General features: G+C 40.8%; 5 protein-coding genes across 5 annotated transcripts; 3 read left to right on the top strand and 2 right to left on the bottom strand.

Annotated features, from left to right (window-relative positions):
• Nucleotides 1-181: 181 nt before the first annotated feature.
• Nucleotides 182-2,502, top strand: BATDEDRAFT_21153 (uncharacterized protein; the record flags this gene model as incomplete). The annotated part of the gene is made up of 5 exons (XM_006675150.1): nucleotides 182-585; nucleotides 728-1,106; nucleotides 1,222-1,632; nucleotides 1,762-2,063; nucleotides 2,169-2,502. 5 exons carry the CDS (start codon nucleotides 182-184, stop codon nucleotides 2,500-2,502), a joined length of 1,830 nt encoding a protein of 609 aa, XP_006675213.1.
• Nucleotides 2,503-3,590: 1,088 nt separating this feature from the next.
• BATDEDRAFT_33868 (uncharacterized protein) lies at nucleotides 3,591-6,651 on the top strand. Its single transcript, XM_006675614.1, has 4 exons — nucleotides 3,591-4,323; nucleotides 4,549-4,693; nucleotides 4,868-4,949; nucleotides 5,082-6,651. The coding sequence occupies exons 1-4, from the start codon at nucleotides 3,676-3,678 to the stop codon at nucleotides 6,568-6,570; spliced, it is 2,364 nt and encodes a 787-aa protein (XP_006675677.1). The 5' UTR covers nucleotides 3,591-3,675; the 3' UTR covers nucleotides 6,571-6,651.
• A 341-nt stretch (nucleotides 6,652-6,992) lies between these two features.
• On the top strand, nucleotides 6,993-9,243 carry BATDEDRAFT_84452 (uncharacterized protein). Its single transcript, XM_006675848.1, has 5 exons — nucleotides 6,993-7,050; nucleotides 7,117-7,194; nucleotides 7,571-7,645; nucleotides 7,720-8,029; nucleotides 8,102-9,243. Exons 1-5 carry the CDS (start codon nucleotides 7,039-7,041, stop codon nucleotides 9,112-9,114), a joined length of 1,488 nt encoding a protein of 495 aa, XP_006675911.1. The 5' UTR covers nucleotides 6,993-7,038; the 3' UTR covers nucleotides 9,115-9,243.
• A 42-nt stretch (nucleotides 9,244-9,285) lies between these two features.
• Nucleotides 9,286-10,101, bottom strand: BATDEDRAFT_36325 (uncharacterized protein). The gene has a single exon (XM_006675765.1). It carries the CDS (start codon nucleotides 9,991-9,993, stop codon nucleotides 9,502-9,504), a length of 492 nt encoding a protein of 163 aa, XP_006675828.1. The 5' UTR covers nucleotides 9,994-10,101; the 3' UTR covers nucleotides 9,286-9,501.
• A 2,995-nt stretch (nucleotides 10,102-13,096) lies between these two features.
• BATDEDRAFT_84454 (uncharacterized protein) lies at nucleotides 13,097-14,762 on the bottom strand (the record flags this gene model as incomplete). Its single annotated transcript, XM_006676143.1, has 1 exon — nucleotides 13,097-14,762. One exon carries the CDS (start codon nucleotides 14,760-14,762, stop codon nucleotides 13,290-13,292), a length of 1,473 nt encoding a protein of 490 aa, XP_006676206.1. The 3' UTR covers nucleotides 13,097-13,289.
• Between the last annotated feature and the right edge of the window lie 535 nt (nucleotides 14,763-15,297).

Here is a 15,297-nt window from a genome sequence, read left to right on the forward strand (position 1 = left end):
GATCGTGTATGCATCATGACGGTCGTTGTTTAAAAGAATGCCAATTGAAGAGGCAGTGCAGTCGATTTCTAATAGAAAAACGTAACGAATATTTAAACATTGTTTATTTCAAAACAGAATAGAGGCAGTGACTGCAAGATAAATACGAGTGTTCCATTTTACGTGAATACGGTTGTAATATATGTCAGTAGTAGGCACATCTTATGGGACTCGAAGTCATATTGAAGGCGAAGTTCATAAACTCCCAAAAATCTCCAAACGCTCCATATACGATAAAATAATTTACAGCCTGGATGTTCTTGTTCCAGAAGATGAAGATGAAGAGATATTTGTTCCAAGAGACTCGTTTTTACAGCAGGTGCATCACGGTCATGTTCATAGATGGCGAGTACAGCGCAATACCAACCGTAATTTACCCGAATATCTTACAGACCATTTGTCTTTGGATGAGCCCTATATTGTTATGCATGAAAAGAAAGGACTATTGGCTGCATTTGATTTGGCAAGCCCGTTTTTAAAAAAATGGGATGCTTTGTCGTTTGCCTTGTTGGTTTTTACTGCTTCTGTTACGCCTTGGGAAACTGCGTAAGTTGTATTGTTCAACTATGGATTTTGATGTTATACTGAAACTTGAAGTGTGATTTAATTTGAAAATATCTAACAAGTTCAATTTATTTTTGCCTGATTTGATCGTGGTTCATATATTTTCCAAAATGTGAACCGTTAGATTTATAAATGGACCTCTTCAGATTAATGTTTTATTTCTGATCAACATCCTGGTGGATTTGGTTTTTTTTACAGACATGTTTGTGCAAATGCGTACACCTTACCGAGACTCTCAAACAGGAAAGCTTGTTCGAGACATATCTCGAATTTCAACCAAATATCTACGCACATGGTTCTTTATCGATCTCTTGTCTGTTATTCCTTTTGAACTTCTTGAACTTGTCAAAAATGGCAAAACGGACTTATACCAACTACGATTGTTGAGGTTTTTGAGACTAGCTCGACTATTAAAACTGATTCGGGTGTTTAGAGCGAGTCGAAAACTCAAACAATGGCAAGTTCAAGGTGGGCTCAGAATGACAACCGTGCAGGTTTTAACTGTAAGTAGAACAGCCAAATCAAAACTTTGAGCATTTGTCTCGAGTCAGACTTTTTGTCATCTCAATCGCCTGGTGGTGTATATGCATAGCTGATCGTTTAGTATTCATTGATTAGACTATCATCACAACTTTATTTGCTATGCACTGGCTAGCATGTGGATACAGAATATGTGCCGAAGGTTCAGATACCAGTGTCCCAGCAGGCTGGGTTGCCGCATACCTAAAATCAATCAACTCAACCACAGCAAACATATGGGAAATATACTTTGTTTCCATGTATTGGGCAGCCTCTGTCATTAGTCTTGTAGGAAATAATTCTAGCTTTTTAGCAGCTGGGAGTTTGGCTGAGTGGATCTATTCCACTTTCGCGTATATTGCTGCATATTGGCTTGCTGGATATTTTATTGCCAGAACAGCCAATTTCTTGAGTTCTTCAGGCAGTGTTAAAATGAACCAAGAGGTTTTGGTCGATGATTACCTTGGCATGCTTGATTCTCTCAAGCTTGATCGACGACTAAAGCAAAAGGTAAAAGAAATCAATGTTACTAGCGTCTATTATGTTGAGTTGATTTAAATCAAACTATTGAGCACTATATATTGCAAATACGTTTGAATTCCCCATCGCATAAACTAACAGCACAAACTAATACTGTAGGTGTTTGAGCACTTGGCAGATCATTTTTCAGCACAAACCAATCAACGTCAAACAAAAATGCTGCGGGATCTTCCTGTTTCTCTTCATGGCTTTATAGCGTTGGAAATGTTTCTTCCTTTTATAGAGAGTATTCCATACCTGGAAGTATTTATTGATAGAGATCCACAAATGATTCAAGATATTTGCCGATTAGTGGAAATCCGTACATGTGCATCAAACAACTTTTTGTTCACTGAAGGCTACGATGGAATATACTTTATTGAACATGGCATTGTAGCTATTGAAGGTCAAGTTTATCCAAGGTAAACGTGATGATTCTTGTAAAGATGCTGGAGTTGACACTAATGTGCAACAGTGTTGCGTGATTCTGATTCTAATTGATGTACATTCAATACATAAACATTTAGCGGCTCACTTTTTGGAAGAACAGTTCTTCGAGAAACAATCAAAAAAAACGAATGCCGTGCTCTCACCGATGTGCAATATTTTGTGATTCCACGTCAAGATTTTATCGCTATAATGGACAAATTTCCCAAAATCAAATATTATGCTAAACGATGGACAGCATGGCAGCTTGTTAGAGATTATATTCACACTTATACAAAATTGTATTTCACTGCAGCTAAACGTGGAGCAAAGTTATCTCCGCCTTTGCTATCGCGAAGACCAAATATGGCCGAAGATGAGCTGGATGATATTGATATAGCTGTGCTAGATCATATAGCCGATACTGGATTTTGAAAACATTTGAATAATACTAATTGATTGAGTCATAGTGATTTTCTACATCCTGCCCTTCATTAAAATAAAAATTTAGAATTGCAAGTAAAAATATTGTGTATTGATACGTCCCAATATGGATTCAATATAGATTCAGTACGGTATTAGTTTAGTGCGTTTTTAAATTTTGCACTAGAATATATTTACCAAAGTTTTTAGAATGATGCTGGTTCACAAACTAAACACATTCCTAAATTGTGCACGATTATAAAGGCCTATTCATTCAGAGTCTACATTTTCTCAACATCATTGAATTTATCGCCATATTCACGTAAAATGAACCACTAAACAAGTGTCGAATATATAATAAACAGTCATGTCTGATTGGTGCCAGTTCCCACTAAATTTACTAAACATTATGCTCTGAACGAATTTTCAAAACTACACATCTGCTCATTTGTCATGGTCTGCCAGCCGTTCAACAAACACTGATGTCACGAGGTAGAATTTCGTATTGTTCATTCTTAAACCCTGCAGAAAACTGCTTTAGTAAAGAATAGATTTGTTTGTCAAACAATTCCAAATAAAAAATGATAATGTACTGAAGAAGCAATTGATGTTTAGTGGAAAGCGCACGAATCTCCAACCATTGTTTATTTCCAAGCGAGAGCAAGTTGCTGAAAAATAGTGTTCCATTTACGTGAGTACGGCTGTAAACTCATTTTTACCAATACTTGACAATAGTTGTTGAACAAGCATCACAACTGGTGCGCTGCATTTTCTGATCGCCATCAATCATGCAGTGAGTGGCAAACAATAGTAAAACAAAATAACGTGGATATTTCAATTGAAAAGCATATACGTGGTATCCATTCTCATGTTTGACTACATTAGTATTGCATGCTAATACGCGCAGGAGTGGGTGAGTATTGGCAGGGGATGGAGAAACTGGTTGATTTAAAATTAAGACTTGAAGCAAATACACATTTATATATATTGAAATTGATATTGTTTTGAAAAATACTTTTCGATTCATTGTCTTGATTCATATACCAGTCGAGCTATTTAATTCCTCTGATCATCAAAACATTACTTTTTGACTCGTTTGTCATTAACGTACGACAGCACTTTGAGGTTGCAGCACTCTTCAACAGCTTGAAACTCATTAAGAATCGTCTATAGTGCAGTACGAATATGACAGAAAAGGCAAATTTTCAAAAGGTAACAGCCGATGGACAATCTCAGGACAACCAAGCCAATGTCTTTTTAGACCATTCAACCAGCAGCCACTGCAACAATGACGAGTCACTTGGTGAGCATCTTCAAACTTCAAAAAACCAAAACAATATGACTCAGCAAGGATATGGGCCACATAATCAATCAGATTTAATTGTTATCACTGATGTGTCTGACACCGAATTAAACTCTGGACGCGAACAAGAATCAACTTCTATGCTACTCAACAGGGCGAATCAAGAAGACTCTACTAACCAGTCGCCTGCAGGTTCCATAGCAGAAAAAAAATCCGTCTGCAGTGATATTCATCCTGCACAGCAAGCTCAAACCGAAATAGGTCAAAGTGGGAGTGCAGTAACTGATGGGTGTTTACGATTTCGATTGATTCCAGTCAGCGATACACCTGGTCGACCTGTTGTAGGTGACGTGTTGGAGCGGTCTGTCAAAGAAGGTGTAACATTACGGATTGGAAGACAGGTTGTACGAGATGGACAGCCTATAGCTACTAATTCTCGAGGCAATAGAGCTCCTACTGATAGCGACATTTGGTTTATTTCAAAAGTTGTGAGTCGTATACATGCTGAAATGTGGGTCAAGGACACACAGGTATGTCATTTGTTTTTTAGTATTTATTAAACTAGTATGCAAGCCATCAACCAAATCTTGGTTATTTATTGCTGGTACTTCAACCTTTGATAACATACTGTAATTCTATCGATATTGACCAAATCGCTTTTGTTTGCATTTAAATATCGACTTGATACTATTCGTCCAAATAAAAACATAACCACTCTGTTCGCGCTTGATCGCTGCTGGATATTTACCAAATAGCTGTATATCAAGGATATTGGAAGCTCATCGGGCACATTTCTTAACAAAATGCGTCTGAGTCCATCAGGAAAAGAAAGTCGTCCCTATCCTATGAAGGAAGGCGATGTTTTACAGTTTGGAGTCGACTTTAAAGGAAAAATTGAAGGTAAATTTTAAATCGCGAATTGTGTAATTCTGAATATGCTAGAGGATCAGTCGATAGATGCAAGACGGTTGTGTGAATTGTATCAATAGTTTTCAAGATTGTGCATATTGATGATGATATGACCAAACACTCACATCAATGGTATAAATATACCAACTCATTATTTATGCATAGACGTTTACAAATGCGTGATGCTCAAGGTTGGATTTTTTGGTCAAAGTTGGGCATCTCAACGGCAAAAGGAAAACCCAGCAAGGTACGAGCTATCAAACCACTTTTGTTCATCCAAGCTGTTTTCATTTTGATCATGTCAACAAAAGTCGTGTAAACATAAATCTGCATTACACAATTGATTAATATTTGAGTTTAATCTGATTGTGAATCCTAGATTTACTCAAGCACTCAAGGCGTTACTTTCAGCAACTAACCCATATGCAACCAAATCGTCAAAGGAGGACGATGACAACAGTCCAGCAGAATGCTGCATCTGTATTGGTGCAATAGCACCATTTCAGGCCATATTTATTGCTCCGTGTTCTCATTGCTACCATTACAAGTGTGTTGCGACACTACTTCCTCAATCAGCCATGTTTCAATGTCCACTATGTCGGCAGGTTGCAAATTTAACCGCGTCCGTTAGTAGCGAGTCCTTGCAGGAAAAGTTGGTAGTGTATGATGCACAACAAATTGTGGTGGGACAAAAGGATTTTTCAGGGCATACCGCAAGCCATGGAAGTGGAGGAGATTATGAAATTGATGCCGAAGCACATACAGATGGACATGCGGCCGATACATCTGGACTCAATACTAGATCTACAAATGTATCCACTGGATTTTTTTCCAGTCTGAGGCGCAAAAGTGGGAACGAAGCCTCTGCAGGTGCACCGGATCTCAACTCGTCTGGATCAGCAATAGTTGGAACGTCTTTGGCACTTTCTGCTCCTAATCCTAATATTCAAACTACTTCAATTGCATCTAATTCTGGATCTGGAAGCAACCGGCGTCGTAGTTTTACGGCCAAAGCAGAGCATTTGTTTGAAAGTTTAAAACTTGGTGGACGAAAAACCAGTGGTGACCCTCCTTCTCGGATCCAAGTAGGCGAACATTCCGCTGGTCGATCCAATCTAGAGAATGGTAGCATTTCACCTCGATTGGATGAAGAGGAATCGTCGGAAACTCAGCAACGTGGCAGTCCTGCCAATGCAGTAGCGCCAGAACGTAAAGGACGAAAACGAACTCTTTCAATGAAGATTGGACAATTTTTACTCAAGACAAGCGGTAACTCGACAAATGGAGGCGAAGAACCAAGATCGGCAACTACACCGCATTCTCAGTTTAGCCATAATATTCCACTACCTCGTAGTTCAATGAGCACAAACCAACCCGAAAATGGATTACGAGAGAGTTCCGGTGAGCATCAAAATTCAATCTGTGCATCTGGTGAACGTAAGCAGCTTGAAAATGCATCTCAAAGTTTGACAAATACTCAGAATCTACCACCATTACCGAATGCAAATATACCAATTGGAAACGAACAAATTTCGATTTCAATTAATTTGCAAGCACCCAAAGACGAAAACAGTGTTGAGATCTCAGTTCAAGAAAACATTACAACATTACAAGAATCTGAAGAAGAAACGCTTGTCATGAAGCGTAATCGAACGTACGGAACAAGATCAGGGGACGGTTTATTTATGGATGGTGGAGAAGGAACAGGACCACAATCTTCACGTATTCCACGTATTCAGCATAATGACATGGCGGTATTGGTACAGCATGCAGAAGAAGTTGAAACAAGTGATCATCCTACAGCATCAACAAGTCAATTGGTGGATAATCAAGCTTTACAATTGATCGACACTCGACTTTTTATCTAGAATTCTATTACAGTCGTATTCACGTGGAATCAAACACTAAACAAGTGTCAAAATACATAATAAACAATCTCATCCAATGATAATTTATTGGACATTTGTTTTCTGACGAATGCCCAACGCTACACTCACGACTAAACACGGTTTACCAGCCGTTCAGCAAACAGTAATGCCGCGAGGTCGAGTTTCACATTGTCTATTCTTAAACCCTGTTGAGAATCATTTTAGATGATAAAAAATGGGTTTATTTGTTGAGCAATCCCAAACACAGTGATGATGTTTATTGAAGTAATCGATTTCTAGTGAATCAAACTGACGGAAAAATAAAAAGTATAATTTTTATAACCAAATCGACAAGCTTGCGGTGGCGCAGATGAATAAATTGGGAGACACTCGACAATGTCTCACCCGTCGTTTACACAACAACCATTTTATTGCAGCTGTTCTTGTGCATCCGTGCATTACACACACATGGCTTTAAAGGTAGGAGACATTACAGCACCATGCAAGTCCACTTCTGTTCTCTTACTAAACTGTCTCATGCTATAGGAACAATTGGCTCAGTGGTCTAAAGCATTGGACTATTGGGACACTAATGACTTTTTTGGTGCTTACGAGCAGTTTGTGGTAAGTTAATTCTACTCTAGCGAGTCGATTCACTGACTTTCTGTTGATTTATGCCATCAACTTCATTCTACTCATTGTTGCAGTAGGGGAGACAATCAATTGGCTATAAAGTGATGTATCAATCTTGAAACTGCAGTTATCTGCCTTGATACCAGCACGTTGATGTCTGAGCTCACATTGTCTTGACCTCAAGTCTAATCTCGTCTTCAATCGATGATGGAATCAAGCCCATGTTTTGATATTTCTTATTCTACATTGTTTCGGACTCTGTCGGCATCATTCATGACGGAGTCTGATGAGTCATGATGGCACAACCTCACTCATCACCATAGATCGTCATTTTATCATTAATTTATTCTTTTGTATATTCGTTTAGAGCTTTGCTGATTTTGCCAAGATTCACTATAATGTCGGCATGTGTGCCATGCGCACCAACAACCTAGATGAAGCAGTACGTTTCCAATCTTGTCATGGATGCTATTCTAGCTTTAAAATATACTTATCCTTTCTATCTACGCCATTCAGATTGCTGCATTTAGCAGGGCAATCACTCTAGATGAATATCTGTCTGTAGCATATATGCAAATTGGTATCTGTCAATACCACATGGGTGAATTTGACGAAGCCCTTGCTAATTTCGAAGAGTCTTTTAAAATGCTCCGAGGAAACTTTTTTATTGACTATACCCAACTTGGAATGGAATTTCAGGTGTTTGCCTGCCATGCCATCTTTAACATTGCACTATGTCATCTACAGCGCGGGGACACAGAGCGTGGTGTGCGGTATATATCAGAAGCCATCAAAGCGGTACCTGTTGACTCTGACTTTGTTCCAGGTATGATTTTGGTTTATTTCCATATCAGTATTTATTTTATTCTAATCCAAATGGAAACGCTTGTCATAATAGATATAGCAGACATTGAAGAGGCAGAAAGATTGGGTGAGAATGCAGCGGATACCATTATGCCGTATGAAGTGCCTCCAAACTTGGTGTTTCGGCCACAGGAAGATAATTTGAGAAATGCTGAGCGTGTCGATTATCTTGGACAATCCAAGGTAGTTGCTAGCGTGAATGCTACAGACAATTACACTGGATTTTCTGGAAAACTCACACGAGATTTAACCCTTCTTAGTCGGTCCAAAAAAAAGGATGCCAACTCTGGTGCAGCCAAAGAAGCAGCACTAAAGTCACCCGCATCATTTTCTGCAGCTCAAACCACTATTGCTCAATCTAATACGATTCGTGTAAATCGTAAACCTTCAGTCACAAGTATATCCCGAGAGCCCATCCAAGAAGGCTATGAGCAGACAATCACAATGAGCCGATCAAATTCAGCAACAACCAGTCGAAAATATATACCACGACGACTGTCATCCAACAACATATCTGCCAACACAATACCTGGTGCTTCGCGAGTACCTGGTACACTTTCACGAGCACCATCGGCCCCACTATCACGCGAAGGCTCAGGATCAGGACAACAACTAGAATTCCCATTGCGTACATTGAGATCGGCAGGTGGAAGTTCTCGTATGGGTCTAGGAGATACTCAAAACAATGTGGATACTGCAGCTGAACGTCTCAACAGTCTCACCATCAATAACAATGATCTTCCAGCTTCTCCAGCAATCAAGCTAACTACTTCAAATCGAAGCAACGTATCGACAGATTCCATCAAAGTCAAATGCCACTATATCGAATCTAGGTTTATTGTTGTTCCTATAAACATTTCGTTTCGAGACCTACGTGAACGAGTATCAGCAAAGTTTGGCGTGCAAGGTTTACTAAGCTTAAAATATAAAGACGAGGAAGAATTCATGACCATGATGGTGAATGATGATGACTTGGATGAAGCAGTGGCAGTATCTGCTCAGGGACGATTGGAACTATGGTGCTTTTTGTTGGATCCTCCAAAGTAATTTTTTGGTTGTATATTCGATAGTTGCAGTTTTGGCTTGAGAAATGAAATAGGTATCGGCTCAACCATTTAAGCAAACATACCATAATTTACTGTCGTACTCACGTAAATGAAATATCTCATCTTTCAATGCTTTTTGAATTGAAGATGCTAATGAGTAGCAAGGTGGAAAGAATATGTAAACATTGTTTATTTCAAAGCAAGAGGAATCACTGCAAGATAAATAAAAAGTGTTTCATTCTACGTAAATACGGCTATAAATCAACCTCTTCAAAATATACAGGATTCAAAACTAAAAGATTGAGTAAAACGACTATTGGTTAATTTGATCATGTGAGGAATGGAAAGAGCCATGCAGCAGAATGTACGGCAACACCTACAAGCAACGTTACTGAATGGATCCATTTTGCTGAACCGATGAATCGTTGCTGAACCCACGCGTGTATCCGCCATGACTTGGACTTGCACCATTAGGTAGATTAAAACCCAGAAAGGCTGATGCGTTGACTGCCGTGTTGGTATGCATAGGCAAAGGAGAATCACATTCTTTCATGGGTGATGTATACAATCCTTCAAGTCCTGACCGAGCCATTCCCAAAAACCCATTATGTCCAACCTCACACCCGTTGGAGATGTGAGACCCCATACTTGCAACACCTGGATGAAGCCCATCGCGTTGTGGATAACTTCCAATAGAAAATGGTGAATTGGGTGTAAGCGATGCGTGATGCAAGATAGTTCCTGATGGGTCTGGCATGGTCATAACATTAAGATGTTGGTTTCTATTTGCATCAAAAGATCGCATGCCATCCATAGTCAGCGCATCCGATCCGAAACATACTGGTGATCCCGTACTTACTCGACGTCGATGACCCATCATGGGTGCGGTCAGGTGCTGTTGTTGAAGATAGTGCTGTTGGTGCGGTTGAGTAAAGGGTGTGGAGGAATGTATAGTATGAGATGATGTAGAATCAAGTGGAAGCAAAGAGTCGTCGATGCTATTTCGACGAGGATCTGTACCATTGGCAAAAAAGCCACTAAACATGGTTGATTGGATCGAGGTTGTGGGAGTTGGATGAGGGGCCATTTTTTTATTGCTGCCTTTACTGCTAATGACACGCTGACTGCCTGTAGATCCAGTCGATTTGATGGATAGTGCGCGAGCAACAGTAGCATTATTGGATTTATTTGAATTGGAATGTCCATGAACTCCGCCATTTGCAATTTGATCCATTGCACTTTGGAGAATGATTGCATGCTCTCCATCACTGCCTCCTTCACCATGGCGCTCCGGATGCACTTCGACCAAGTGTTTTTGGAATGCATTCATTCTTCTAAAAGCATATCCACACGATTCGAATGGGCATTGAAAAGGTCGATCTGGTGAATGCAGCGTTCTTAAATGTCGTTGGAGATCGTGTCGGCGTCCAAATGAAACTCCACACGCAAACGGACATGCATGAGGCTTTTCCTTTGTGTGAGTAAGAAGATGAGATTTGAGGTTATACATACGAGTAAAGGTTGCGGTGCAGTCTGTGTATGTACATGCAAACGGTCGTTCTTTGGGTGATGCTAGATGGGAAAGAGCTGGATTAGAAACTTTGGAATTGTTGTTTTTGGCTGCAGAGATTGGAACGGATGTTTTCTCAAAACAAGTTGTATCATTTGAAGCAACGCCCGAAATAAAGACCGATGGAATCACATGATTGGAAGTCGTTGGTGATTTACTGTTTCCTTGGTTAGAACTCACTGTAGGAGAAGTTCCAAATCCAGAGACCGAACCTACAGACGAGCTGCAATGATTCTGCTGAGGACTGCCATAATGCGACCTGGTAGTGGATCCGGTAGCACTAGATGTCGATGGTCTACGCTTACGACTAGAGTTGCTGCGCATAGGACCACCCGAAGATGCGTTTGAGCCAATAAGTAAATCCGTACCAGGCAGACGAGGAGAAGGTGGAGTGATGGTAGGAATACCTGGAATGGTTAGATGAGAGGTGTTGTGATTACTGCCGTCTACCATGGACTGATGATGGTATGCGGAGGATGGGGACGCAATTCCAAGAGCCGATGTAGGTCGTCCAAGTGATCCTCCATTTCCATTGTTCAACGAAGAGGTATTGATATTGTATATACTGTTATTTGTGACCATTTCATTATTGGCAACATCCGTGTGTCCCATATTTGAAGCAGCGGGGGACCAGCCAGCACCGAGAAGATCCATCTGTAACGAGGTGGCAGTGTTCCTATTGAAGCCATCCAGATTATGTGCACCAGCATTACCGGATTCAATTTCTGGCTCAGCAGTTTTTGTAGGGTTTCCTGCCAGCGTGGAATTGAACGAAGACATGATTGAACCCAAGTCACCATAAATGCTTCGATGCGGATTCAGTGTTGAGCCAAACAACTGTTGCTGTTGTTGTTGATGCAATTGCATATTCAAGTGATCAGTCTGGCTCAGCACTCCATTAAAAGTAGTTTCTCTGTCATGCATGTCTTGATGCTGGCTAGGCAAACGTACCTGGGAAAACGCATCCACAACACCACCCATTAACGGAGAAGGCATTGGAGAAGCCAGAGGAGAGGCAGCACCAAAGTTATTATGGGAGGGATGTGGGGACAGACTTCCAGTATCGGATGCAGCATATGAGTATGTGGACGTGGATAAAACGCCAGTGCTACGCCGTCTTCCGGCATTCACGTTGGTTGGAATGGCAAGCGACATGGTTCCGGAACCAGTGGTCAAGGCTACACTGTCCACAGCAGGGTCATCAGTTGACAACGAAAACTCATTTGACGGAGACTGGTAGTGCATGAGTTGATGCTGCTGTTCCTGGACTAGCTGCTGATGAAGTTGTTGAATCGGCACACTGGGAATTGTCTGCTTCAAGTCCGGTTGCGGGACATTGGGCAGCAACGATGAATTGCTTCTAGGTAGGAAATCCATTCCAAAAGTATTGAACAGGGCATTAGTTTCATGAGCAGCTCCGTTTCCAGGAGTAGGAGCATGTGAATCGATTGTCAACCATCGATTGACGAGCGCATCCGTGGAAAACGGAAACTGCTCATGTTGAGTATGCTGAAGTGGACGATGTTGAAGCATGAGCTGATGCTGCATTTGAAGCTGCTGCAACTGCAGAGAAGTAGACGGAGGCTGCGGAAGAAGGGGATTAGTGGTGTTGCTATTTGTAGTATTGGATAGCAAATCAGCAGTGAATGGCTGAGATGTTGGAGTTAAATGGTCGGTCATTTGAATATAACCGTCTTGTAAGCACTAAAACCTATAAACGATATGAATGGTTAGACTAATGAATGGTTGAATAGGCAATGTAGAAGGATTGAATAGGGTTGGAATGGTAACACTAGAATGATTCACTGATGAGGGCGAGTATTATTGGTAAACCCGCAAAGTCTCGACTCAGAGCCTCTACACAACGCTAACAGCAACTCACAAACAACAATTTCTTGACTACAACCTGACAATGCTGTTCGCTGCTTATATATCCACCTTGTAGTTTGTCAAGATTGACATTACTGCGGCTTCGCTTCATATTTGCAACCAATGTTTATCACGTGTCCTATGCAGATTCCAGTGCTTGGCCACCAGTTATTCGGGTTGTCTTGAATCCAACTTGTTACTTGTACTAATTGATCCACCATGACTTTACAATGCTTTAGTCAACCTTGTTTGATTTAGTCTTTATTAATAGCTTGTTTTTACTTGTGCACATGGGGTCAAAATCAACGTGTTTTGTTGATATCTATTGGTTGTGCTGTTTTGAAAGTCTTGATTTAAAAATAGTTTGTCATGACAAATACAGGTTTAAACATCAAGTTTGCTATTGATTCCTTCAAATGTTGGTGTCAAACATTCTTGTATTGGTATATATTTGTAGACTAATCTCAAAACATCACACCTCTCGAGTAGACAAGGAAAGTGGATAAATGACTAAACCCTAATTAATCCAGTTGGATAAACTGCGTTATGGAAACATGATCGAATTTATTGAGTTTTAAAACGAGACGTCATAATTCTAGTTGGAATGATCAAGCATTAAAACTCCCAGTTGATAGATATTGAAAAAACTGCAAATAGAAAATAAAAGTAGAACTTGAAAGAAATGAATTGGGAACCCAAGAAAATATACAAAGTTCCCCCTGTTAACATAGCATGTCTTATGAATCAGGTGCATCCAACCATCCTAATCTGACAAACCAGTCATAGATACGTGCGGTTTTGTTTACATCAATACGGCACCACCTTTGAGCTTCACGCTTCTTGAACACACCTTGATTGACTCGTGCAGTCAGCATAATGTCCTTGATTCGCAAGTAGGTGTCTGGCTGCAATCGCAGTACAGAGCACGTAGTAATTTCTTCTGGTTTAAGAAGATTATATCCAACAGCCGTTGGTGAAATATCCAACGGTGCACTCTTACTCCATTGGATAGGATCCTTGTTGATTACACATCGACGTCCACCCTTTCGTGATTGCTTAGTGGATCGATACACACCACCATGCTCCGTACCAAAATCAGATTGACTGCCATTTAAAGTTGTTGGTGTGAGATTACCATCTGACATGGTGGCTAATGTAGGGTTGGTGTAAAACCAAGGTTGATCCTGACTGCTAGGGTTGGAATCACGTCGCTTGGCCAATGGCATTGTTATAATGGGCAGTGACACGCGAGCAACCCGTGTTGCTACTGCAAGCGACCCTGTTTGTGGGTTGGAGCTTGTAATAGTGGATTGAATAGATATATCATGTGCGTTTTGAATATGGAGAGGTTTAGCATCAGAAGTGGGGTATACAGTATCGGCAATACGAGTACTAGATTGTTCATTATTAGTTGGCTGGGACAACAACCGCTGAAGTTTGAATCGCTGCCAAGTGTGCGGTTCACCCGTGCATGGTAAGCTAGCTGGAGATGCACAGGTGTAGCCAGCACTGGCACTCTGACGCATGGGAATGCATGAAAGCGTTCCGCCATGTTTTGCAATACCAGTATGACCGATAGGGGTCTTTGGAGAAATTGCTTTCAAAGTAGAAGAAAGTCTAGATGTATGAATTGCAGTCGGTCCACCTCGTCTTAGTAGCTTGGCCACTTTACTACGACGATTATCAGTAGCAATGCATTTGATACTACGAACACTATGGCTAGTGGCTGTGCTGGTAGTTTTCATTCCAGCTCCGATCGTATCCAAAACGCAATGGTTTGTATCTGGAATGGATCGAGTATTGGCCTCGAGAGCATGGTTAGAACGATCGTACAACAGCGCAGCTGGATTGTCTAAAAATGCAGCATATACATCCAGTTTGATGACTCCTTGTGGAGAAACACGGTTTGATGGCATGAATTTGTATGCTAAAGACGAGGGTTGGGATGCAGACGACGATGCAGATGAACTTGACGACGGGGGTGGGGATATAGGAAGGCCACCATGCGACGGCGCTCCCCAATGAGTTTCTATACCAATATGAGTGGATATACTGTTGTTTGTCTGGAATGCACCCATGCCTATATTATTGCTTGACAGAGCTGGCTGTGCACCAGTAGAAATGCGTTGAATGGAGCGATTGGGGTTAGACTTTCGAGAGCGATGACGGACAGGACTGACTTCAGAGGCAAAGTCGGCTACAACTGGCATCTTCTTGGGTTTGGAATATAAATATGTATAAAAGAAAATATTAAAAGAACCGCTCCAGTAGACAATTTAAAAAAGAAAAATTGCAAGAGCCAATTGTATAGAAATGGAATGCTTTGTAGCAGCAAAAGTATGGATGGACTGGGATAGGATAGACTTGTTGCCGTGATAGAATCTACCAAAAAATGTATTCAAATGGATGGACTAGGGAAATAGTCCTTGAACTTCAAGTGAATGATGGCTATAGAATATAGGAATAGATTGACAACCAATTCTGAAATTCTGACTATTTATGTAATTCACGACCCGCTTCGACATGTTTTGAAAGTTCAAGGGTAGGACGTTTCGCGTTTTGAATCAAATTCATCAGCTTCCTAATGCGATTTGCGTGTTGTGCACTCATTACCGCCGTATTGTTTGTCTTGATCATCAAAGCGTGACTTGCTCAAGTTTGTCAAGTTCAGTGGTTGATGCAAGTGCATAGTAGGTGCCTGGCAAGTATCGAGGTCAGTCAGTCTCATCACTGCCGTACTCTATC

The sequence above is a fragment of the Batrachochytrium dendrobatidis genome (genome assembly GCF_000203795.2).
Source record: "Batrachochytrium dendrobatidis JAM81 unplaced genomic scaffold BATDEscaffold_1, whole genome shotgun sequence".
In the NCBI taxonomy this organism is placed as follows: domain Eukaryota; kingdom Fungi; phylum Chytridiomycota; class Chytridiomycetes; order Rhizophydiales; genus Batrachochytrium; species Batrachochytrium dendrobatidis.